General features: G+C 34.7%; 1 protein-coding gene across 1 annotated transcript; it reads left to right on the forward strand.

The window, feature by feature from the left end:
• The first annotated feature begins 1,969 nt into the window (after positions 1-1,969).
• LOC121384300 (homeobox protein MSX-3-like) lies at positions 1,970-17,533 on the forward strand. The gene is made up of 3 exons (XM_041514621.1): positions 1,970-3,105; positions 13,574-14,420; positions 17,328-17,533. Exons 1-2 carry the CDS (start codon positions 2,622-2,624, stop codon positions 14,008-14,010), a joined length of 921 nt encoding a protein of 306 aa, XP_041370555.1. The 5' UTR covers positions 1,970-2,621; the 3' UTR covers positions 14,011-14,420; positions 17,328-17,533.
• Positions 17,534-25,152: the final 7,619 nt, after the last annotated feature.

Consider the following 25,152-nt stretch of genomic DNA (forward strand, 5'->3'; position numbering starts at 1 on the left):
TCACATAAACGATACAGATGTGCGTCGAATGCCGAGATCTATCAATGATGCACGACTGGTATATCAACGGTCGTGGTATGTACTATCCTGTTTGTGGAACTTTAACTCTTTTTTTTCTATCTGTCTACCTGCTCTCTCTCTCTCTCTCTCTCTGTCTCTCTCTCTCTCTCTCTCTCTCTCTCTCTCTCTCTCTCTCTCTCTCTCTCTCTCTCTCTCTCTCTCTCTCTCTCTCTCTCTCTCACACATTCTGGGCAAGGCGTAGTGATCTGACTTGACCTGACCTGAACCACGACTGGTATACCTAATGCAGCGGTATGTGCTATCATGTCTGTGGGAAGGTGCATATAAATTATCTCTTGCTTCTAATGGAAAAATGTAGCGGGTTTTTTTTTTTTTTTATCTAAGACTATGTCAAAATTACCAAATGTTTGACATCCAATAACCGATGATTAATAAATCAATGTGCTTTAGTGGTGTTGTTAAACAAAAACAAAGCTTTAAAACAAAAACGAAACAAAAATAAATTACAAATAAATAAATAAATAAATAAACAAAACACTAATTTACTTAAAGCATAGTTTCGAAATTTATTGTAAATTGCAGGCACCGATATAATGAGATAAATAAGGAATGAGATTCCAAGATTGTGTAAAACTCGTTAACTTCTCGTTATTAATTCAGCAAGCTGTTTCAATTAAACGAATACAGCATTATGGCTGATTATTTTATTTACATTCTAGATTTGTGTCAGCACATTGATAACAGTATGCATTGTGTTTTTACATGGGGGAAAAATCCATAATCGAATAAGTATGAAAACTGAATTATGTTGTTAAAGGTAACTCACGCGGATAATAAACTAACTAATTGTCATGTTAAATAATTAATAATATCACCAGTTGGGTGATTATATGCAGAAAATAATTATACACGTGGTATTTGTAATGGAACTAATTAAATACCAGAGTTCGTGAAATACAGTGTAATCGTTTATTTTAGTAGGCTTAAATGTTCGTGGTTTTATTAAAATACACAGTTCGGTGGGAAGTTAAATTCATAGATCAAAAAGATCGTATCATAGATTCGCAGTATATGTATACATGTATTATATTTTCGTTGTGTTCTTAAATTCGTTGACTGCACTTTGTATTAAATTATATTATATTACCATATTGCTATACTATACTACATGCAATTTTAATTATAGCTTAACAATGTCTGTGTACATGTTTAAGTCACTCTCCACCATTGCACTGCACTATTGTATATACATGTATATATTAATTTATATGTTCAGTACAGTTTTTAGGCCATTTAGCTGTAAAGCTTAACGCAATAAAGAACTTGAACTTGCACTTTAACTAGTACACGAACAACACAATAATTAGACATCATGAAAACACAAGTGATTTAACAGTAGCCAATTACAATCTCTCATTCATTTATCATTAATAACAATACATTTTGATTGACTTTCATTCAAAAAGAAAAAACCCGTCAGTTTCACGAAACAATAGAATAGATTAGATTAGATGTTTAACGACACCCCAGCACAAAACAATACATCGGCTATTGTGTGTCAAACTATGGTATGTTTCACGAAACAAAAACAAAACGTAATTTTTGTTTGCAAAACCACTTACATATATAAGCTTCCCGTATCGACAATACTTCGAGAGACAGTAAACACGAAAACATTGTCTGTAATAACAACAAAATTGATTTACCTGTCGGTAAGGTGTCGATTTCAAACAAACTTTGTATCAAGGTATTGTTGAAAATCTGTAAACGCGAACGGGCAATGCTTTCGGCTTGTAAATAAACAAACAAAAAGGACATATTTTAAAAAAAGAGACGAGGATTTAAAGATGTGTATACAAAGAGTGGATCTCCAGGGTACGGAAAACAAGGTGGGGGAAAAACGCAGTGTCGGCGGCTCTTTGATGGCGAGGCGTCTGGCGCCTCACCTATACAAAATATGTCATTTTAAAAAGTCGCACTTCAACAGGTAACCCAAATGATGACAGATCGTTTGCCGGGGATAATTATGTTTGTCGTAGTAGTAAGTAATTGATCGCCACTGTTGAGTTAATTCGACTGCGAAGAAGACACATTGTCTGGCGAATCAATTACTGCAGTCGTTGAACGGCCACTGTATGTTACTTTTGAAAAGTCCTGACGTGCATACAAATGCATTTCACGCCTAAAATCGACCAAGCAGAAAAGCGCTAATGTAAAGTGATGCGGCCAAACTGTCTACATCGTATCGGAAGGCCCCGCAACTGTTTACAAAGAACGGTTTCCGAGACCGTCAAATAGAGCCATTCCGGTAATCCACCGATCCACGGAACGAGCGAATAAAACAAGTTAATGAATATTCATAAGATACGGATACGCCGTTGTAAAAGGTAACGCCCTCACCTGTGACGTCACGGGACGGCCTATCAGAGAATATCGTCTGCTGTTAAGAATGAATCGGTATCACTTTCCAAGTGACATGACCATAGAAACATTCTGAAGTGGTTCGTGTTTTTGTTGTGACGTTTTTTTTTTGGTAACAAAAGCAGTTACTGTTTTCTTTTTTTCAACTGTGATTTCTTGGACGATAATAACTGGATGTCATGTTGCAGACAAGTTCCAACTCCGCGTTTAAGCCCTTGCCCTCGAGTCTTTCTCCGACCGTCGATTTGCGTTTGTCGTCTGCGAAATCGTGTAAAGACAACCCGGCAGACGGATGCGTTTCTGCGTTAAGGGGTGAATCAGCTATGTCGAAAACTACCCCAGACACGGCACTGACGACGTCATCACGGAGCCCAGACACCCACAACAACAACAACAACAACAACAGCAGCAGTGTCGCCGTCATCGTCCCAGAAAGGGCGCACAGCACCAACAAACAGTCACCGGTTCGATGTTCCTTCTCCATGGACGATATTCTAGCGAAGCCGACGAAACGACCCTCGACTCCGGAAACCGAGACGTCTCCAGCCCCCTCTCCGACTCTCTCCTCCCCAGGGCAGTGTTCAGAAGGCAAGTGGCCCGGTAGTGTGGCCCCACCCGCCTTTCCCAGTTGGTTATACACGCCTGGATTCACACACGCTAACAGTAAGTGCTACGTGTACAAATACATGTCATTATATATATATTTATATATCATTACAAAAACATAAATTGCGACTTTTTTAAAACTCTAATTTCGATCGTTATTTATTTTGATTAGAAACATTTCGCGCATGCTCCTGGCATTGTATTGGGATAATGAACAGTTTGTGGTATTGAAACTAATTAATTGGTTAGTAATATAATATGAATAAATTTTTTGTGAATAACGAAACAAAAAGGATGAATGTAAATAATTACAACTATATTGACACGAACATGATATATGTATCGATGCATCTTTATACGGTTTTGTAATTGAATAATGTAACGTGGTAAATACACAACAATACTATGGTTTAGAATGAATTAATAATGTGTTAAATACAGCACAATGCTATGGTTGTGACCTAAAGAATAATAATAGTAATAGTACTACTACTACTACTACTACTACTACTAATACTACTAATAATAATAAGACATCGTATTTAAAATATATGGAAAGTATGTTTTTGAATTAAATAATAATGTAAATATAGCATAATATTGTGGTTTTGAATTAAATAAAAATGTGTTATAAATACACCATAATACTATCGGTTTAAATTAAATAATAATGTTATAAACACTACACATAATATTATGATTTTTAATTTAACAGTGATATATTAAATAAACATGCATTCTGTTCTGAGTTATATATTAAAATGGTTTACACAAGAAAAGTCTGGAAAGTGAAAAAGGTTACAAACATTGTGTATTCTGTAACAAATATCAAATAATAATACTTTTTCAAATAGTTTTAGATGCTTTGCTTTAGTTATTTTTCTAACTTGTTTACCAATTTTAAAATCAACTAATTTTATCATAATTTTGCTTTAAACGCGTGTTTATTAATTGTCGTGATATTTGTGAAAATTGGCTGAGTGTTTCATTTATAATATTAAAAGGGAAAAAAAGAAAGAAAAACAAAAAACAAAAAATAGAAATATAATCGTAATATAGTATGTATATGGTTAGGATGTACCAGACATTTCATCATCGAACTATTATTTATTCATTTATTTATTTATTTTATTCTATTACTTTCTTGGGGTTTTTGTGTTGTTATTTATAGATAAATTGTATACATATATTATGTTATTATTATCAATAAGTATTAATATGTTTAATTTAAAATATAGAAACTACCTTAGACTGTGTTCCATAATTATTAATAAATATTATTACGTTTAATTTAAAATAGAGAAAGTACCTAAGACTGTGTTCCATAATTTATGTTCAATGTACATCTTTTAAAATAATACTAATACTATTAATAATCACGAAACACTAGAACAGTAGTTCTACAATATTACATTCGTGTTAGTAGGACATTGCACCAGGAAGAAAACCACATGTTTACAAATACATAAGAAATTTATGTCTTGTGCATACAAACATTGTAACACACCTTTTGATAACATCAGCCATTAAACAAAAAATCAGGCAAATATGTTATTTATATTTTATAATTAATATTACAATAAATATGATTATTATAGTTATATATTAACGCAAATTTTGATGAGATGATGATGATGATGATGATATATATATATATATATATATATGTATATATATATATATATATAATGTGTAATTATCTCATAGTTATAGTTTCCTAGTGGGTATATATATATATATATATATATATATATATATATATATATATATATATAAACACAATAGCTGTAGTAGTAGTAGTAGTAGTAGTAGTAGTAGTAGTAGTAGTAGTAGTAGTAGTAGTAGTAGTAGTAGTAGTAGTAGTAGTAGTAGTAAAATACGATTTATGTATTGCCCTTGTATTACATTTCAATACCTACAAAATAAACTGTATTTGGTCGAGATGGCTAGGTGTTAGAATTAGCTCCAAGGAGAACTGCCTTGGGCTTTGAGATAACATCTGAAACATCTGCAACACTCAACAATGGACAGGCCCTAACTGCAAATGACCTCATTACTGGATCACTTTTAAACATAGTATCGTACAAATTCCCTGGGGGAGAAGTCTAGCTCAGTCTGTAAAGTATTCGCCTAAGGTGCTTGCGTCGTAGGGTCGAACCACCTCAGTGGACCTATTCTCGGATACGTTTGTTTTTTTATCCCGTCACGACCACTGATCCACGACTGGTATATCAAAATCTGAGGGGAAGTGCATTTAAGAGATCCCTTGCTGCTAATGGAAAAATTTAGCATGTTTTCTCTAAAACACCCAATAGCCGATGACATCCAATAGCCGATGACATCCAATAGCCGATGATTAAAATAAAGTAATGTGCTCTGGTGGTGTCGTAAAAGTAATCAAATTTTAACTTTCGTTTCAAATTGAAAATTTAATATTTAATTAAATTTTTTATAATGAATACCGTTAATATCTGTTCACTTCAATCCATGTCAATAAAATTATTATTGCTATTTGTAGATATAACTAATTTCATCATTTGCCTTACAAGTGGGTTTTTTTTTAATGAAAGTTTCATAACGTCTATAGTTTTCTCATAAGTAAACTTCTCAAGTTAACCGCTTTTATATACATGGATATTTACAACTGCTAAACCTCTCACCCCATCACAACATTAGTTAAAATATATAAATGTCTTATTTGTCTTTTACCGTAAGAATACAGCTGTTATTGTTGTTATAGCTTATAACTTGTACCAAAATAAAAATGGTCATTATTATTTATTTTCTCAGTGATTTTTAAAACAGTTATGGGTAGTTCTTAAAAGTCCTATTTAGTTTGGGACTCCTATCACTCTAGAGTCGACCTGTGGAGTGTGAAGTCAATCTAATTACATGTTTTTAAATTTTAGTTTTCAAAATAGATACATTTTATTGGTGAAAAAAAAATCATTTAAATTAATAATACAATTTTGAGTTCGTAGCCATTTTAAAAGTTTTTTGGCAAATAAAATATGTTTACATTATTAAAATTACAATTTACTTGCAGTTTCTTGATTAGAATATAAATATCTCTATAACCAATATATTTCTTAATATCGTCATGTTTTATAGTATCTCAATATCAATTTTTGTCTAAAATAATGTCGTACGTATGAATTTATTAATTCCTCCAACGGCCAAACAAAATTTGAAATAATTCGGCAAAAGGTCATTCTAAATGTATTTATTCGTATCATGTTTTATATTTAACACATGTTAAGATAAGACAGTGTTTAAGAAAAAACAGGGAGAAAAATACGATGTTTTACTGTAGTTTGTTGGGGGAGTGGGGGGGGGGGGACAAACGGAAGTATTGCTACGGCTGAACACTCAGGGTACTCTATTTAAATAATTGTGTTGCTTAAAAAAAAGAATCTGTCCTCTTTATAGTTCCTGTAATCGACTTTCTTTGTGTTTAAGGATATTCATTTCACACTGGTATATAACTATTACAACAGAACAGTTGCCTTCAGGTCGGTTTGAAAAATTATATACTAGTATATGGCAGAAGAGGGAGTCGTAGGGTTTAATAATATATTATATATATATATATAATATATATATATATATATTATATATATATATAATATATATATATATATATATATCCCTACAGAATCTTGTGAAATTCGTGGCTACATAAAGCCCGACAAAATAATCCTCACGCGGGTAGGTGAGGTAAGTCATTATTTAATTTGCTATCCTCCCCCTTTTCAATAAATAATTCCTGAAGCCAATCCTATAAGAGTTCATAAGTTTATACTGTTGTTTTAATGTTCTTGTGGGGGTTTGGTGGATGTATTTTGTGGGGTTTTCTCTGGTTTTGTTTTTTCTTGTTTGTTTGTTTGTTTGTTTTTTGTTTGGTTTTTTTGGGGGGTGGGGGTGGGGTTGGGGGTTTATGTGTGGGTTTTTCCTTTTTCGTTTTAGAGATGTTATGCAGAGGAATGCGCAAAACTTGATAACGTTGCTTTCGTAACTGAAAAAGCGACAGCTACATCTTGACTTTTGCGACTTTCGTTTCAGAAGTTTTAAAATATATACATATGAGGTTTTTTATGTATAAGGTATTGGGTACACCATTATAGTTTGAATATCCCTATTAAATTTGTTCACGCCATGGTATGATAAAATTGTTTTCATATCATACTTAACATACTTATCATGCAAATAAATGAACCTCTCATCCATTAATATTTTTTCCCTGTAAGAATATAATATAATTATAAACTTTATGCAAACAGTAAATGGAATATCTGTTAAAATATTAAAGTTGGGGAAGGAGACGTGGCTAAATTATATAGGTTTTAGTTTTCTTGTTGTTATTTGTTTGGTTGGGTTTTTTATTAAACATTTAAAAAAAAACAAATTGTCAGTAGTTTCGTTTAAAGTGCTAGAACTAGTGCTAGTTACTGGTAAACAAAAGTAATATTATGTTTCTAGTCTGTTCCTCCTTCCTCCATTCCAGCAAACTCCCCATAGGTCGCTATTTCACCATTGTGTGTGTGTCTATAATTGATGTCGACATTTTGAAAAATAACACCAATTTGTCAAACTTGACTGGCAGACGGTAGTTTTGTGTAGGGTATTCTGTGTGTGTACTGGAATGTACATAGCTGCGATGGGTTATATTTAACTCAAAGATAAAATATGAACATGTATTATTATTATTAGATGTGTTATTACTATTATTAGTATTATATTAGTCCATTTGTTAATAATAATTATGTATTAACATAATAATAATTATGTATTAACACCATAATTACTGTTATGAGCAACATCATAATCACCACCACAGTCATCACCACCATCATCATCATCAGCAGCAGCAGCAGCATCATTGTTACTACTACTACTACTACTACTACTACTACTACTACTACTACTACTACTACTACTACTACTACTAGTACCACTACTATTATTATTATTATTGTTATTATTATTAATATTAATTAGTAATAGTAGTAGTAGTAGCAGCAGCAGTAGCAGTAGCAGCAGCAACAGTAGTAGTAGCAGTAGTAGTAGTAGTAGTAGTAGTAGTAGTATTGGAATTTTTAAAATAGAAAATGTACTCGTCATCATCATCATCATCATCATCATCATCATTATCATTATTATTATTATTATTATTATTATTATTATTATTATTATTATTGGTATTGGTATTGGTATTGGTATTTAATAAACATACATTTTTACTCACCTAATAAGCCCTCAGGTCTTTCACAACACTTTTCCCTTTCTGTTATTCTCCGAGTTGGTTGTACTCTAATAATAGTCTTAGATTTCCTTCCTTTATTATTATTTTTTTTCCTTCTGCTATTTTTCTCAATCCCCAGCTACACGTTTTGAGAAAACCTGACAGAAATGCGACAAGTCTCGATCTAAATCTGATAGTTGTGCGCTTGATGAGGAGAATTGAACACGACAAATAGCTGATAGCACAGAACAGAGAGGCACCAAGATAGCGCAAATGAACGAATATTCCAACGCAATTTCCTGCTTCCGCCTCCAACTGTTTTACTAGTAGTGTCTTCATGATTCCCCATCAAAAACGTCTCTTTTAGAAAATATTGCATGGAGTGGGTGGGTGATACATTTTTCTCTTATCTTCTCTATCTATTCTCTGTCTGTCTCTCTCTGTCTCTCTCTGTCTGTCTGTCTCTCTCTCTCTCTCTCTCTCTCTCTCTCTCTCTCTCTCTCTCTCTCTCTCTCTCTCTCTCTCTCTCTCTCTCTCTCTCTCTCTGCTATATCTAATCACCACCCACTGAATAATTAATTTCAGCATTAAAAAATATTATAAAAATGTATGTCTACTCTCTCTCTCTCTCTCTCTCTCTCTCTCTCTCTCTCTCTCTCTCTCTCTCTCTCTCTCTCTGCTATATCTAATCACCACCCACTGAATAATTAATTTCAGCATTAAAAAATATTATAAAAATGTATGTCTACTCTCTCTCTCTCTCTCTCTCTCTCTCTCTCTCTCTCTCTCTCTCTCTCTCTCTCTCTCTCTCTCTCTCTCTCTACTATATCTAATCAGCACCCACTGAATAATTAATGTCAGTATTAAAAAAAATGTATATAAATTTTAAAAATGCATCTCATGCTACAATTAAAAATAAATCCTCTTTAAAAATGTTTAGTTCTGAATATTTCACAGATACATTATATTCATTTTAGCTACATATACCACACATAATATCACTTTGTATAATACATTGTATTTGGGTAAACTGAACTGATAGGTAAGGAATAGGATTGGGGTGAAATTGAAAGAGTGCAGAAGGACACCAGGCTCAAGATATTTCTTTTTAATATACAAATTATAAATTGAACTTACCAAAAGTGACAGACACTTGTTTTTAAACACTATGACCTATTTTTACTATTAAGGCTGTTTTTATCATTTAAATTAGAAGTTATTTCATTTTATTGTTGAGAATATTCATTTTCTGGTCATCCTGGTTTTTATAATACTCCGAAATACTTTTTTCATATTTCTAAAAACGCACGTACTTTTGAGAAATAACGGTTATTGACTCAAGCTCTAGTCTATTTTTAGATGATATTTAAAAATTTAGTTTTATTCTGTTATAACTTTATCCGGATGTGTTACAAATTTGTTGATTAAGCAAACTTGGTGTTCATTTTCGCGGGTTGAAACTAGGGTCTGCGCCTTTAAAATATTGATTCGGTAACTTGAAATTGCAACCCGTTAAGTTGAAGTGTTCGTCTTAACTCTAAATGTGGATCTACTTGAAATTGCAACCCGTTAAGTTGAAATGTTCGTCTTAACTCTAAATGTGGATCTACTATGTTTCAATACGCCTTAACAAATCTATTTTTCGATTACATTGAACAAAATATCAATAAACAAGTAAGTCGCTATTTGAGTTAATAACGTGAAACGCAGAATTACAAGCCTCTATGAATTATTGCGCAAACTGGAGATAAAATCCCCCTAAATGTGTTTGCACGTCTCACTGCACTTCATAATATTCCGAGAGGAAGACATATTTAGAATGGCGCAGATAACGCTTACGGTAACGTATACATCCTGTCAACATTAGGTCAATAGAATTATATTAATTTGCAATTATATATGTTATGTCATCACTTCGGGACCTTGTGCTATAAATAAGTGTCACAAAATGGTGTTACTCCAGCTGTTCCAACAATGGTTAGTGCTGCAGAGTGCTCGAACAACGATTTTTTCCATATTATAATATTAAGGTGAATAATGGAAGGGAATAGTGGCCTAACGCCTATTTAGTTTTGTTTTAAATACGGCTACTTAAAAGGGGAACCCAGGCTTTTGAGGCTCTGTGTTTTTCAGCGACACGTGGTTAACATAATGAGGAGGCATGCTTGCGTTTCGTTCGTTTTTCAGTATACCTAATTACGGTTCCAGCACGCTGTTTTCAAAACGTGTCTCTGTTGGCTGTGTTTTCTCTCTAGTTCAAGCCAACACCACCCCCTCCCCCCCCCCCCCCCCGTTCTGTCCCTGACCCAGTCACTGGCTAAGTCAGATATTGTGCCCGGGAGAGACGTGCTTGAACCTTAATTGGATATAGGAACGTTAATATGTTAAACAGTCCAATCCAGTCTAGTTCACGTTCAAGTTCTTTATTGCTTTAAGTTATACAACTTATAAGCTTTATAATAAAAGAAAACCCAGCAAATTATAATAAATACATATTTACAATATCTGATAATGGCGGGGAGCGCTTTAGCGCTAAGACATAATGATATTAAAGGGACATTCCTGAGTTTGCTGCATTGTAAGATGTTTCAGGCTAATAAAATATTTCTACTATTAAACTTACACATTAAATATATGTTCTTGTTTAGATTATCAGTGTCTGTATATTCAATGTGTTTCTTCTGGTCGTCTTAATATTTGTAAGAAGCTCAAACTAGATGTTGTCTTCAAATAATTTCGTACGTACGAAAAAAAAGATATTTTAGGAAATAAAATTAAATTTAACCTTGTACAAATATTAGAACGATCAGAAACACGTTTAATATACAGCCACGAATATTTTAAGCAGAAAAATATATTTGATATGTAATTACATTCGTTAAAAAGTCTCTGTTATTCGATAACATCTTACAAATTGCAGCAAACTTAGGAACGTCCGTTTAATGAGGTAGTGGGAAAAAGAATGCCACCTACGTTGGCTCCATTGGTTAGATGAATATTTTATAGATACTTTATTGCGTTAGACCCAGTCACCTTTGGGCACGCACATATTATACATGTAGTAACATATACAGATATATAATAAGATATATTTATACATAGAGGGCCGAATTTACGAAGCTTGTTTTTTTCTTAAACGGAGGTGTTTAAGCTTAGTAAATGTATGCAGTTACACAGTGTAAGTCTAAAACAGGTTTTGTAAATTCGGCGCAAAATATTTTTTAAAAACCCACCCCTACATTGATAGTTTAAAGTCCATCTTATCCAACCTCATCTCCAATTATAATATATAAAAAAATGTTTTTGTTTTATATTATGGATAAGTTCAGTTAAAGAGAGTGGCATTTTTGTTTTGTTCAAATGCATTACGACGAACATGTGAGTTACTAGGTTTTACAATTGGACAGTAGTAATATACTTTTGGAACAATGCGTAGTGTTATTAATAAACATGCATTCCTTCTTTGGGTTTTGTGTGTGTGTGTGGGGGGGGGGGGTATGTTCTTGGTGCGGGGTTTTTTTTTTTTTTTCTTTCTTTTTTTTTCCTTCTCTTTTTTGGGCGGGGAAGGGTTGTGTTTTCTTTTATCAGTAGTGTGGTTTAAAATATAACTGGTCCAAAAAAGGTACACACTCTATGTTATAAAAGAAGCATTTAATCGGTTTTAGAATCAGTGAGTGGGCTTAGCGTGTTGCAAGCAATACTCATTTGCCATTTTGCTGAATGAAACTGATCTCATTAAGTCAAGAAAATTAAAGTCAATAGTCAGGGTGACGCAAATAACGACCGCTGATTCATGGCAATGGTCTATCTAAAATTAAATCTTCAATTAGCCAAGTGACAAAAGAGTTCCAGCAAATATTCCTCAACAGGAAGTTCTCGCTTTTCGCTGCGGTCTGAACGGAAGTAACGATATCTTCGGCTGGTTTTCTGGTTGAGTAGTTTGATTGGCTGAGTTTCAATGAGTTTGATGAGAAAACCGATAATGATAATAATGGACAGTCGTTTGTTCATAGAAAAGGTGATAACGGTACTTGACTCAAAATATATGGACATTGTGTAACACAGTGTAAATTTATCGGTCATACAATACACAGTTCCATATAAAAACAAAAACGAAAAACAAAACAAAACAAAACAAAATTTACATGGAGAATAACAGTTAAATGTTCCTTTAATTCTCCAGTGGTGTCGTTAAAACAAAAATAGATCCCCCCCCCCCCCCACACACCTTTAATTAATTTTGCCTTGACGATATACCATTCCTACAGTAGTCTGTGTCACCAGAAGACATAAATAGTTCAGCTTTATTACAGTATTTACACACTTATGTATATATGTGATATGTGTAGTTATAGAATTATGGAGACAAAAACAAATAAACAACGTTAATATATATGACTATTGAATTTATTACTATTACGTACATTAAAATTTAGGAATATTGTTTGCTGCTTTGTTAGTTAGTTTGGGTTGTTGTTAATGTTTTGGTTTTTGGGTGGGTTTTTTTTTTTTTTGGGGGGGGGGGGGTGGTATTTTCTTTTTAATTTGTTTATTTTGATAATGATGACGATGATGATGATGATAGTGATGATGATGATGATGATGACTACAATGACGATGATGATGATGATGATGATGATGATGATGATAATGATGATGATATACACTTGTAGATTAATACGTCGTTATATTTTTAAATTATCTTAAGTCTTGTTTTTTTTTTAATCCAGGGTTCCCACGGTTACTTACATTATTTTAGATATAACATTAGTTATTTTCTCTATGCCTTTCTAATTACTATCTATTGATGCCCCAAATCAGGTAAATATCGGTTATAGATGCATTACAAATATATTCTTGAAATATTAGTGTGTATTTCTTTATACAGGTACATCTATAACTGATTAAATAATGAATGAATGAATGAATGAATGAATGAAAGTTTAACGACACCCCAGCACGAAAAATACATCGGCTATTGGGTGTCAAACTATGGTAATGTAAACAAATAAAGTGACGATCAACATCAATATAAGAATTCAAGATTTAAATAAAAACAGTGTAAAGAACTGTGCAAAAATACAAATATCACAGACAGATACCGACTTTTACTCAAAATTTCAATTTTGTGCTGTATTGGCCATTCTCAAAGAGAATGTTACACCCCTGCACCACGGTCACGTTACAGCACACGCAGGGGATTAAATAATGAATTTCGGCAAATGGATTTAATGTAGTTATGAGCACAAACTGTATTCATCTTTTTTTTTCGTATATTTTCAGATGTTCCCACTGCACCCCGAATTCCTCCAAAAGCTGTTGGTACTCTGCGCAAGCACAAACCTAACCGGAAGCCACGCACGCCGTTCACGACTTCTCAGTTGCTTTCACTGGAAAAGAAATTTCGAGAAAAACAATATCTGTCCATAGCGGAAAGAGCCGAGTTTTCGGCCTCGTTGAACTTGACGGAAACCCAGGTGAAGATCTGGTTCCAGAATCGGCGAGCGAAGTCAAAACGGTTACAGGAAGCAGAACTGGAGAAACTGCGCATGCACTCAAAGACAATGCTTCCGCCGATTTTCGGCGTGACGCTTCCCCAATCACCATCCAGCATTTTATACAATGGCGCCTTGATGAGGTCGCCGTTTTTGCCCCAGACTTTTATGCCGCCTCTTGCTATGTACAGTGGTCTACAGCCAGGGTTACACCCCATGCACTGAGACGGCTTGCAGTCTATTTTTCAAGGGCAAAACGACAATCAATTATTTAAGTGCAATATATTGACTTAATGGCTCATGCAGAAATAAAGGCCATCTGTTCAGCGCCGCAGTGAATCTTGAAGTAATTTCAAGTGGACTTCGTTTAGTCATTGTGGTGAAACTTCTAAACGGTATAATATTCTCTACAGTATGCTTGAACCCCGTGGCGAGGAAATACCAACAGAGAGTTATAAAAAAAAAATCGACAAATAATCTTAATGACTACTCTTCAGGCACCACTGGTTGACAATAGCAAACAATAAAAAGAGTATTGTCAAGGGACGACAACTCTGGTCAAAAGAAAAGAAAAACAATTGCCCCAGAGCTAGGTTATCCAGTCCTCAAAAGTTCCTTACTGAGTCGTTTCAAAGGTATTTATTTTCTTACTTTGTTATATCACTGAATGTAAGATTAGCCACGGTCGAAATTGGTTGTTATTGAATACGAAACGTTTTTACTGATGTAACTAATCATTTTTTGCGCGTGCGCATTGTCCGCGACTGTCGAAAGCGTCTGATAGCCTGTTGATGTACATTCTCGCGATTATAATAACAAAGAGATCAAAGTATTATTAAACAGTATACCTGTTACGACCAAACGCATTAACCTTTCAGAGAAACGTATATGTACAGAGGAGAAAAGTTTTAAATCGCATTAAACAGCTTGTGCGGATTTTCGGTAAATTTATCAAATGATCCCCAGAGGGCTTTTATTTTGAAACTGAGATAAAGGTCATAATGACAACTGCGATGGATGAAGATGTATAAATAACACCCTTCAAAGAAAATTATTCTTTTTACCTAGTCTTTCTTTCTTTCCGGTTCATGCTTTCTCTCTTTTAAACATTGTTATTTATGGATAAGGCCTAGTAAGTTGGAAAAACTCGTGACTAATCCATTTGTTTTTCAAATGCAATACAATTTGTTTTAATCAATAATTTTAAACTTACATCACCGAAATATTATTTATTTATTAATTTTTTTTTTGTTTGTTTTGTTTTGTTTTGTTTTTTTGTTTTTGGTTGTTGGGGGTGTTTTTTTTGGGGGGGGGGTGTTGGGGTTTTTTTTTTTTTTTCTTTTTTTTTTTTTTTCTTTATCTATTTATCTATTTATGTATTTATTCATGTATTTACTTATTTATTTACTCATTTAAAATTTGTTTTCGTACATTAATTTCGAGAAGTGTTCGGAAAACCATATGTCCTGCTCTAAAATGAATCTCAAACTTGAGGATGGATGGATGGATGAATGAACGAATGGATGGGGAAAAAATGGATGGGAAAAATGGATGGATGGATGAATGGTTGAATGAATGAATGTATGTATGGATGGATGGATGGATGGTTAGGTTGAACTATGGATAAATTGACAAATAATTTTGCCAAAATATTCTTTTGTTAAAAATATGTTTCCAACTACAATATGTCTTTACTAAACTTGTCATTTGAACGTGTTAACTCAAACATCACCGGTAAGCTGATGTTACGTGTTTTATGGCTTGTGCTGTCTGGTATTGGTTTAATTCGTGGCAGCAGCTGTGGTATAATTATTTTGTCGCTGATTAGAGAGATAGCACACGGAAATAATTGCATTGACCTATTGCGGTGCAAGGTAACATAATGACAAATGAGGCTTTTAATTTTTACTTCTTTTTTTCCAGACAAATTAGTGAGTTTTTTGTGAGTGTTACAGATGAAACTTGAGAAAGAAACTTTTCAAAATTTAAAATTGTGTTTATGGTATGAATTATATCAAATTAAAAACAAATTGAACATAATACAAATTAATTAATAACATCATTATTTCACACAGAAAAGCACAAAGAAATATTGTGGTTTAAAATATTTTTCCTTTGTATATATAAGGGGAAAAACAAATTGTTAACAACATTGAAAACAGACGTATTACGATCAATAGCCATTAACGTGTGGAAAAAAGCCACACATGGTTTAGTTAAACCAGAAAAAAAGACGCCATCTGTCACCACTGGTTATATATATATATATATAAACCAAAGCTTATATATCAGGCTTATTTATTCTCTGTTATTTTTAGAAGCATTTAATCTGTGATAACGTAGAATCAAAATAATTAATCAGAGCGACAAAGCCGTAATACATGGTCAGGGCCGTATCTCTGCATAATGCAGTCAAGTGGGCGTTTGGCAAAATGGTGGTTGATTCCATGAATTTCTATATAGTGCCTCGCCTATAGAAGGACAGACACTCCCGATGAGACCCTTTACTGGAAATTTCGTTCCTTTAGCACCGCCAAAAAGAGGACTGCCACTCCCAGACTAATTTACTAAATCAAAGCTAGTACCGAACAGAGCTCATTAGAATAAGTACAGCTGAAACACGTTTCGACTCATAAATTGTGTTGACATTTCGAAGTTATGTTTCTTTAGTTTAATAATTAAAACAAAAAGAAATCACCAAATAGCTATGCATTGTTAAATGGTCTCTTCATAACGTTTTGCTTTATGTTTGTTTGTTTTTGTTTATTTGTTTGTTTGGCTATTGTATGTCAATAGATGTATCTCTTCAATCTGAACCAGAAATCCGATATCCGCGATCAAGACCGTATCGCTGCATAATGCAGAGTCGAAAGGGCATTTGGCAAAATAGGGATTGGTTCCATGAATCACAGGTCTAGTGCCTCATCTATAGCACAGCCACATCCTTCCTCCTAAAAAAAGAAAGCTGTGTTTGACTAACAATTTTGTATTTTTTCTAATGATGTTGATAATGAGTTTTTCATCCAATTACCTGTGTTTAAAGGCATACTGTCACGGATTTAAGGACCTTATTTCTCTAAAAATGGATAATAAATAAAAATTACATTAATTGTTGGAAACCAAATCTAGCTATCGCATCGCCTTAACTGAACCATGATGGAGTAAAATCCATGTCAACCCTCTTGACAATTTTAGTTTTTGAATTATGGACCATTGCATAATTCAATTATTTTTACAAAATATCATTAATAAATGGAATATGATGGCTATGAAGGTGGTTGAATAAAGTACATTTAGAGACAAATCAAATTATTTTTATTCAGGTAATACTTTGTTAGACCATTAAATAGGTCAGTGGTCTGTGACAATATACCTTTAACACTAGATTGCCGATATTTTTCTCCACTGGGATGCCGTTAAAGTTTCACTGGAACATTCTGTATCTATTTTCAATGCATATGATATATGAAAATTTGGATGAAACATCTAACGATGTAATTGAAAAATAATAATAATAACCCCACTTTTTTTCTTTCTTTCAGGAATGGATTGATGAAAACAAAGTTTGAGGATGAACGACCCAATTCGCGTCGCATGTAGCCAACGACCAGAGACATTTCGCAGTATTAAATTAATTTTATTTCCATTGTATGTCGTATATCATTATATATATATATATATATATATATAATATTATATATGTTTAAAGACTATAATATATGTGTTTCAGTAAAATATTTACAACAAACACGAGTTCGGTTGTTTTTTAGAAATGCAGTTATTACACAATAGGCCATCTTAGACAAAATATGGCGTTGTATTGTAGTTCAGTTGAATTATCTTAAGGCGGGGCCACACAATATGAGTGCCTAGTACGACAATAGCTGATAGTGACAAGACAAACATTACGATTTCATTGATTGTTTTGTAATCGCCTATTCTCGCCAGGACACTTGTATCTTGTGGCGTGGCCTTTAATTGACTTGCAAAAATCAATTACAATACAAGAAAAAATATCTTAAAGATACATAGTCCTTTAAACATTGTGCGGTATCCTGAGACACCGGATTTAACTTGGTAGATGCTGGGTTTGCATGCCGGTACTGGTGGGCTATTTCTCGTTCCAGCCAGTGCACAACAACTGGTATATCAAAACTTGAAAAGCCGTGGTATGTGCTATCCTGTCTGCGGGATGGTGCATATAAAAGATCCCTTGCTGCCAATGGAACAAAAATGTAGCGGGTTTCCTCTCTAAGACTATATGTCAAAATACCAAATGTTTAACATCCAATGGCCGATGATTAATAAATCAATGCGCTCTAGTGGTGTCGTTAAACAAAATAAACCCGGTACTGGCTCCCACCCAGAGTGAGTGTAGTCGACTCCGTAAGACTACTACAGAGACTCTCACTATCCTCCTTTTGCATTTACCATAGTTTGACACCCAATAGCCGATGTATTTTTCGTGCTGGGGTGTCATTAAACATTCATTCATTCATTCTCTCCCACTAAACATTAACCACTAACAACTTACCCACTGCCCTGGATACACAGTCCTGATAACTAGAGTGTTTGCCTAGGACAAGACAAGCCAAGACAAGAATGAATTACGCTCAGGCCGTATTCTTCGGCATATGAGGACATGTGTATAATGGTAGGGCATGATTTACAGGGTGTACCAAATCAAATCCCATAGACGACAATAGTAACACATATGGTTAAAGCTCCTACCTGCAGCGTATCAATCGACATATACACCACAGATATAAATGCTACCACCCCTCACCCTTAAAATGATCAGATAAAATTGTGGGGTGAAGCTGCTCATTTCAGAGATAAAGGATAGCGTCTATGACTACTCTAGTTCCGCACAAAATGTATTACTTTTTTTTTACAGGTACCCCATACATTTCAAGCACAAGACTACTTGACACAGTGGTACTAGATAAAATAAAATTGTATAAATTTTTTGCCAAGATGAAACTAATTTCTTTTACAACCAACACACTCACATTTATAACTAATCACAGGACTTGTGGTGTTAACTTCTTTATCAAAAGTTGGGTTCACCTCTAACTTTGAACCAGCCGGAAGTTATTTGGTTTAGTACTACCTACAGGAGCAAAAATAGTATAAATATAATATTGGTAGTAGTACATACATAATACAATTGCGAAACAGTAAACATGATATTTTATCAATAATATGTGGTTTATCATTTAGTAATAAATACGTTATATGTTTGCTACATATAGAGTTTGGGACAGGCGTATACAAAACATAACATCCATGAAACCATTTCTTATACCTTAATTATGCACGGTAATAGAAGTGAGAAACAGCCATTGATGTACGTAATTCCATTTTGTTTTTTAATTGAGGGGTGGGGGGGGGGGGGGCGGGGCAGGACGAGGAAGAACGTACATGTACGTGTATATTCATATTTGCATTAAAACCAAACAGCCAAACGAAGCACTGCGCATTTTACATTGCTTACAACTAATGTTGTGAGTAGAATGATGGAAATGCATGGTGAAAAGTTTCCAGTCCGGTTAATTTTGATCGAACATCTCGAACTTTACGGTTTTGTGCTTTGAATATTCAATTTTCTGTGCCTTTTTGCTATTGTTATGATATCCATAAAAGCTCAATCTGTCCTAATTTGTCGTGGGGCGGGACGTAGCCCAGTGGTAAAGCGTTCGCTTGATGTGCGGTCGGTTTGGGATCGATCCCTGTCAGTGGGCCCATTGGGCTATTTTTCGTTCCAGCCAGTGCACCACGTCTGGTATATCAAAGGCCGTGGTATGTGCTATGCTGTCTGTGGGATGGTGCATATAAAAGATCCCTTGCTGCCAATGGAAGAAAAATGTAGCGGCTTTCCTCTCTAAGACTATATGTCAAAATACCAAATGTTTATCATCCAATAGCTAATGATTAATTGATTAATCAATGTGCTCTAGTAGTATCGTTACCATTAATTTTTTATTTGTTGTACCCTAGAAAAATAAATGTTTTATTTAACGACGCACCACTCAACACAATATAATTAAGGTTATATTGCGTCGAACCTATGCTTAAGACACACATAGATAATGAGAGAGGAAACCCGCTGCTACCAAGCTACTCTTTCCGATTGGTAGCAATGGAGCTGTTATATGCAGTATCCTATAGATGGGTAGTACAAACCACGGCCTTTGTTACGTCAGTTGTCGAACACTGGCTGGAACGAGAAATAACCCTATGAGCCAACTGACGGGAGTCGATCCTAGACTGATCACACATCAAGCGAGCGCTTTCCACTATGCTAGGCCCCGTCGCGTGCCAGAGTTTTTATGATATGGAGTTTTGTTAATGCCTGTTTGAAATACATCCGACTGATTTGTTCAGTGTGTGGCAATTAATCACACTTCAACTCATCTTGAACATAAGTATTTATGGATCTCTAGATAAGATTTGAACATTTGGGTTGTCAGGGACGGATCTAGAAAACATTTTGTGGATGGGGGGTGCTGACGGAAAAAGGGTACATGAACCAACTTGTCAAAGGCCATCTCAGTAGAAAAAATAAAAAGGTTGGGAGAGGCGACACTTGAATAATTTATATGGGGCGGGTCGCCTGGTTCTTCCCCCCCCCCACCACCACAACCACCACCACCACCACCGCGGATCCACCTCTGGTTGTTGTGTGTCAGGTGAATTTGTAGGTGATTACACGTTCAAAAATAAAATTCGTACAAGCGGATGTGATATAAGTGCTGTTTCAAAGAAGAACAATGTTTTGGACAGAGATACTATGTAATAATAATGTTATAAATTTAAAAAGTTAAAGTCTGTTTTGTTTAACAACACCACTAGAGCACATAGATGTATTTATCATCGGCTATTGGATGTTAAACATTTTGTAATTCTGACATACAATCTTAATTAGTAGCAAGGGATATTTTATATGCACCATCCCAAAGACAGGATAGCACATACCACGGTCTTTGATATACCAGTCGTGGTGCACTGGCTGGAACGAGAAATAGCCCAATGCGTCCACTGACGTGGGTCGATCCTAGACCGACCGCATATCAGTCAATCACTTTACCACCGGGCTACGTCTCGCCCCTATACTGTTAGATAAGGATCACGTACCTTTGAAAGAAATCCGACCTATAGTGGATGATCGTATAGTAATTGCAACCAGCTGTGGTTGTCAGTGGGGTGGATGTCTTACAATATGTGCTCAAAATGCATGTACATTTTAAAATACTTTATATAGTCCAGGCAGTTATGTTCATTTTTTCAAGTTACATTTTGTTTTCTCAAGTTAATTCGTTTATGTTTCCTAGACCTACCTGCACCAGAAATCCATTGGTAGAATGTTTTTTCCCCTTAGGTCTCACTACACAGATGTCAGCTGCCATTGAAACCCATGTTAAATTGCCCAACTTCAAACGAAGATTGCCAATAGAACAGGTTCTCGGTGGCACTAACAACATACACCATTGCGAACATACATTATATAAGCATTTATTTTCACTCCAAAATTGAGAACATTTCCTTTTCAGTTTTTTGTTATATGACCGCATCTGGCTGTAGTACCGGTCCGAACAGGTGGTTCATTAACTGATTCACTCCGGCTGTCTCTTGCGCTATATACTCATGTCCTAAAAGGTCAATGCACAATATTACAAAATAACATGGGCAAAATACAGCCAGAAGGCTTACTATTAAACATACATATTGCTTTAATTCTTCACGATTTCCTAGAAGTGAATATGTGAACCATAACATGTGTCACAATTAGGAACTATAGTGGACCTTAGACCTTAGGTCTCACTACACAGTTCACTTCCGGGTGTTAGTTCATTCATCACGATCCATTGTAGTTCCTAATTTTGACATATGTTGTGGTTGACATATTCACTTCTAGTAATTGTGGAAGAATTAAAACAATTTGTATTTTTTAATGGTAAGCCTTCTCGCTGGACTTTGCCTCTGCTATTTGTGCATTAACATTTTTTGGGACATGGGCATATAGCGATAGAGGCGGCCGTTGATAATAGGTTCTTAAACTACCTGCTCGGACCGGTACTACAGCCAGATGCGGTCATATAGCAAAAAAACTGAGACGGAAATGTTCTCAATTTTAGAGTGAAAATAAATGCTTATATAATGTATGTTCGCAAAGGTGTATGTTGTTAGTGCCAACGAGAACCCGTTCTATTGTCAATCTTCATTTGAAATGTAGCATGGATTTTAATGGTAGATGGCATCTGTGTAGTGAGACCTTACCACTATCATGTCAGCCATCTTGAAAATCAAAATTGACTATATTTTCATCTATTTTCTTTATATATTTTCACATTTAACATAGAAGCATATTTTGGGGATCTAATAAAAACGTTTATGTGGGTGAATTCGCTACATGTTCTGTTATATAAAAAATTATTTCGGTATCTGTTTACATAAATGAGTTCAGTTAATTAATTAGTGAAAAAAAGAAAATTGTTGTCTGCTTATAGAACTCATTTTGAAATTCAAAATGGATACCATTTTAATATATTTTTCATATAGTTCAACTCCCGGTTAATATAGAAGCACAATTTGTTTAGTTTTTGCCAAGGTCAGACAACAGTTTTCTTTTCTATAATTCATTCACTGAACTCATAAATGTAAACAGATGGTGTAGCAAAGGTCGTGGCATGTAATGTTCTGTGAGTGAAAGAACGTGCCTATAGAGGATCTCTTGCTGCTAAAGGAAAAAATGTAGCGGGTTTCCCCCAAGACTAAAGGGGCGGGACGTAGCCCAGTGCTACAGCGCTCGCCTGATGCGCAATCGATCTCGGATCGACTCCCGTCGGTGGGCCCATTGGGCTATTTCTCGTTCCAGCCAGTGCTCCACAACTGGTGTAACAAAGGCCTTGGTATGTACTACCCTGTCTGTGGGATGGTACATATAAAGGATCCCTTGCTACTAATCGAAGAGAGTAGCCCATGAAGTGACGACAGCGGGTTTCCTCTCTCAATATCGGTGTGGTCCTTAACCATATGTCTGGCACCATATAACCGTAAATAAAATGTGTTGAGTGCGTCGTTAAATAAAACATTTCCTTCCTTCCAAGACTAAATATTTTGACATCAATAGCCGATGATGAATAAATAAATGTGCGTCAGTGGTGTCGTTGATCAAAACATACTATATTTCCCCCCAATGGCCGATCATTAATTAATCAATAAGTTCGTGTGGTATCGTTAAGCAAAAAAAACTACAGTTTAACTGGTGAAAAATTATTATCACTGAGATTTCTATATTATTAGTTTTATTTTATTTCATTTCATTTCATTTCATTTCATTTTATTTCATTTTATTCTATTTTACTACATGATGGAGACGTTTCGTTTTAGTGTAATTGTTTTTTGTTTTTGTTTTTCTGGGGGGAATTTCTCTTCATTTTAACTTGATTTTCGTGCTTATATCCAATTAGGGATTAAACTGAACAGTTTTAAATTTACACCGTCATTTTATCATACTTTTGGATATCGCAAGTATAATGAAAGAAAGAAATGTTTTATTTAACGACGCACTCAACACATTTTATTTACGGTTATATGGCGTCAGACATATGGTTAAGGACCACACAGATTTTGAGAGGAAACCCGCTGTCGCCACTACATGGGCTACTCTTTCCGTTTAGTAGCAAGGGATCTTTTATTTGCGCTTCCCACAGGCAGGATAGCACAAACCATGGCCTTTGTTGAACCAGTTATGGATCACTGGTCGGTGCAAGTGGTTTACACCTACCCATTGAGTCCGCAAGTATAATGAATGCACATAATAGAAAACAAGTATCTTTAAATTATACAAAATACACATCTGTTAAATAATGAAAGATTTTCTTTATTTAGCTTATATTCAGTTAAGGTTAAAAAAAAGGACCAGTTTTAAATTCACATTGTCCTTTTATCATACCTTTGGTGAACATTAAAACGACTCAGTGTATAATTTATACACATAACAGAACAGGTATCTTTAAATTATACAAAATATATATACATCTGTTAAATAAATAAATATAAGACTTAATGAAAGATTGGCGCGATTACTTAATATTAATATGTACCTGTGGTGTTATGTCGGACCGACCCTAATTTATCGCTGTTTGATTAATAGACCAACTGTTACCAGCGATTCGTTTCGCTATGGCTTTCGCTACCAGTGTGATATCCACATATCATTACCTCGAAACGACAGTGCTGGTTTCATTTTGTATTAAAACAAATTAAACTGTCAAGGAACCATTTGAGATGAACGTGTGGTTTAAAATTTCATTTAAAATGCCATGAATGATAGATACTATCGCGTATGTAAGCCATTCGAGGCTGTAAGGGGAATACAGTATAGCATATATTAGCAAGCCGGAGATGGTATCTATTTTATTGGGTGTACATTTGAATAATATGCCTTTTATCAGCCACTCTGCGAAACGACGGAGAGTCTGTGTGTTTTGATGTTTATTGTTACCTATATATCTATACGAGTGAAATGTAAGCTAATATATGGAGAGATGGGATACAAATACGTGGTATTACATGAGCCATGAACCTGTTAACAGAAAATGTATAAATATTAGCGCACACATTGTTTAAATCTGCAAAACAATGTTTAATTAATTCCTTTAGAAGGTGTGAGGGAGAGACAGTCAGAGAGAGAGCGAGAGAGAGAGAGAGGGAGAGAGAGAGAGGAAGAGAGAGGGAGAGTTAAAGTTTGTTTTGTTTAACAACATCACTAGTGTACACTGATTTATTAATCATCGGCTATTGGATGTCAAATATATGGTAATTCTGACTCACAGTCATCAGTTTTACCATTTTTACGTGATAATAACTTTTACTCTAAATTTTAATTTGATCTATCTGTGATATTTGTATTTTTGAACAGTTCTTTACACTGTGTTTTAATTTAACTGTTGAATTTTTATATTGATATTGATGTTGTTGCATTTATCATAGTTTGACACCCAATAGCCGATGTATTTTTCGTGCAGGGGTGTCGTTAAACATTCATTCATTCATTCATTCACAGTCATCCGAGGAAACCCGCTACATTTTTTCTAATGCAGAAAGGGGTCTTGTATATGTACTTTCCCACAGACAGGAAAGCACATACCACGGCCTTTGACCAGTTGCGGTGCACTGGTTGGAACGAGAAAACCCCAATTAGCTGAATGGATCCACCGAGGTGGTTCGATCCTGCGACGCAAACACCTCAAGCGACCACTCAACCGACTGATCTAAATCCCGTCCCGTAGACCAGGTTCTAGGTTAATAGTTCATAACACTGCATGTCTACCTAGTGATTCCACCATTTAATGAAGAAAA

The sequence above is a fragment of the Gigantopelta aegis genome, chromosome 10 (genome assembly GCF_016097555.1).
Source record: "Gigantopelta aegis isolate Gae_Host chromosome 10, Gae_host_genome, whole genome shotgun sequence".
NCBI lineage: Eukaryota > Metazoa > Mollusca > Gastropoda > Neomphalida > Peltospiridae > Gigantopelta > Gigantopelta aegis.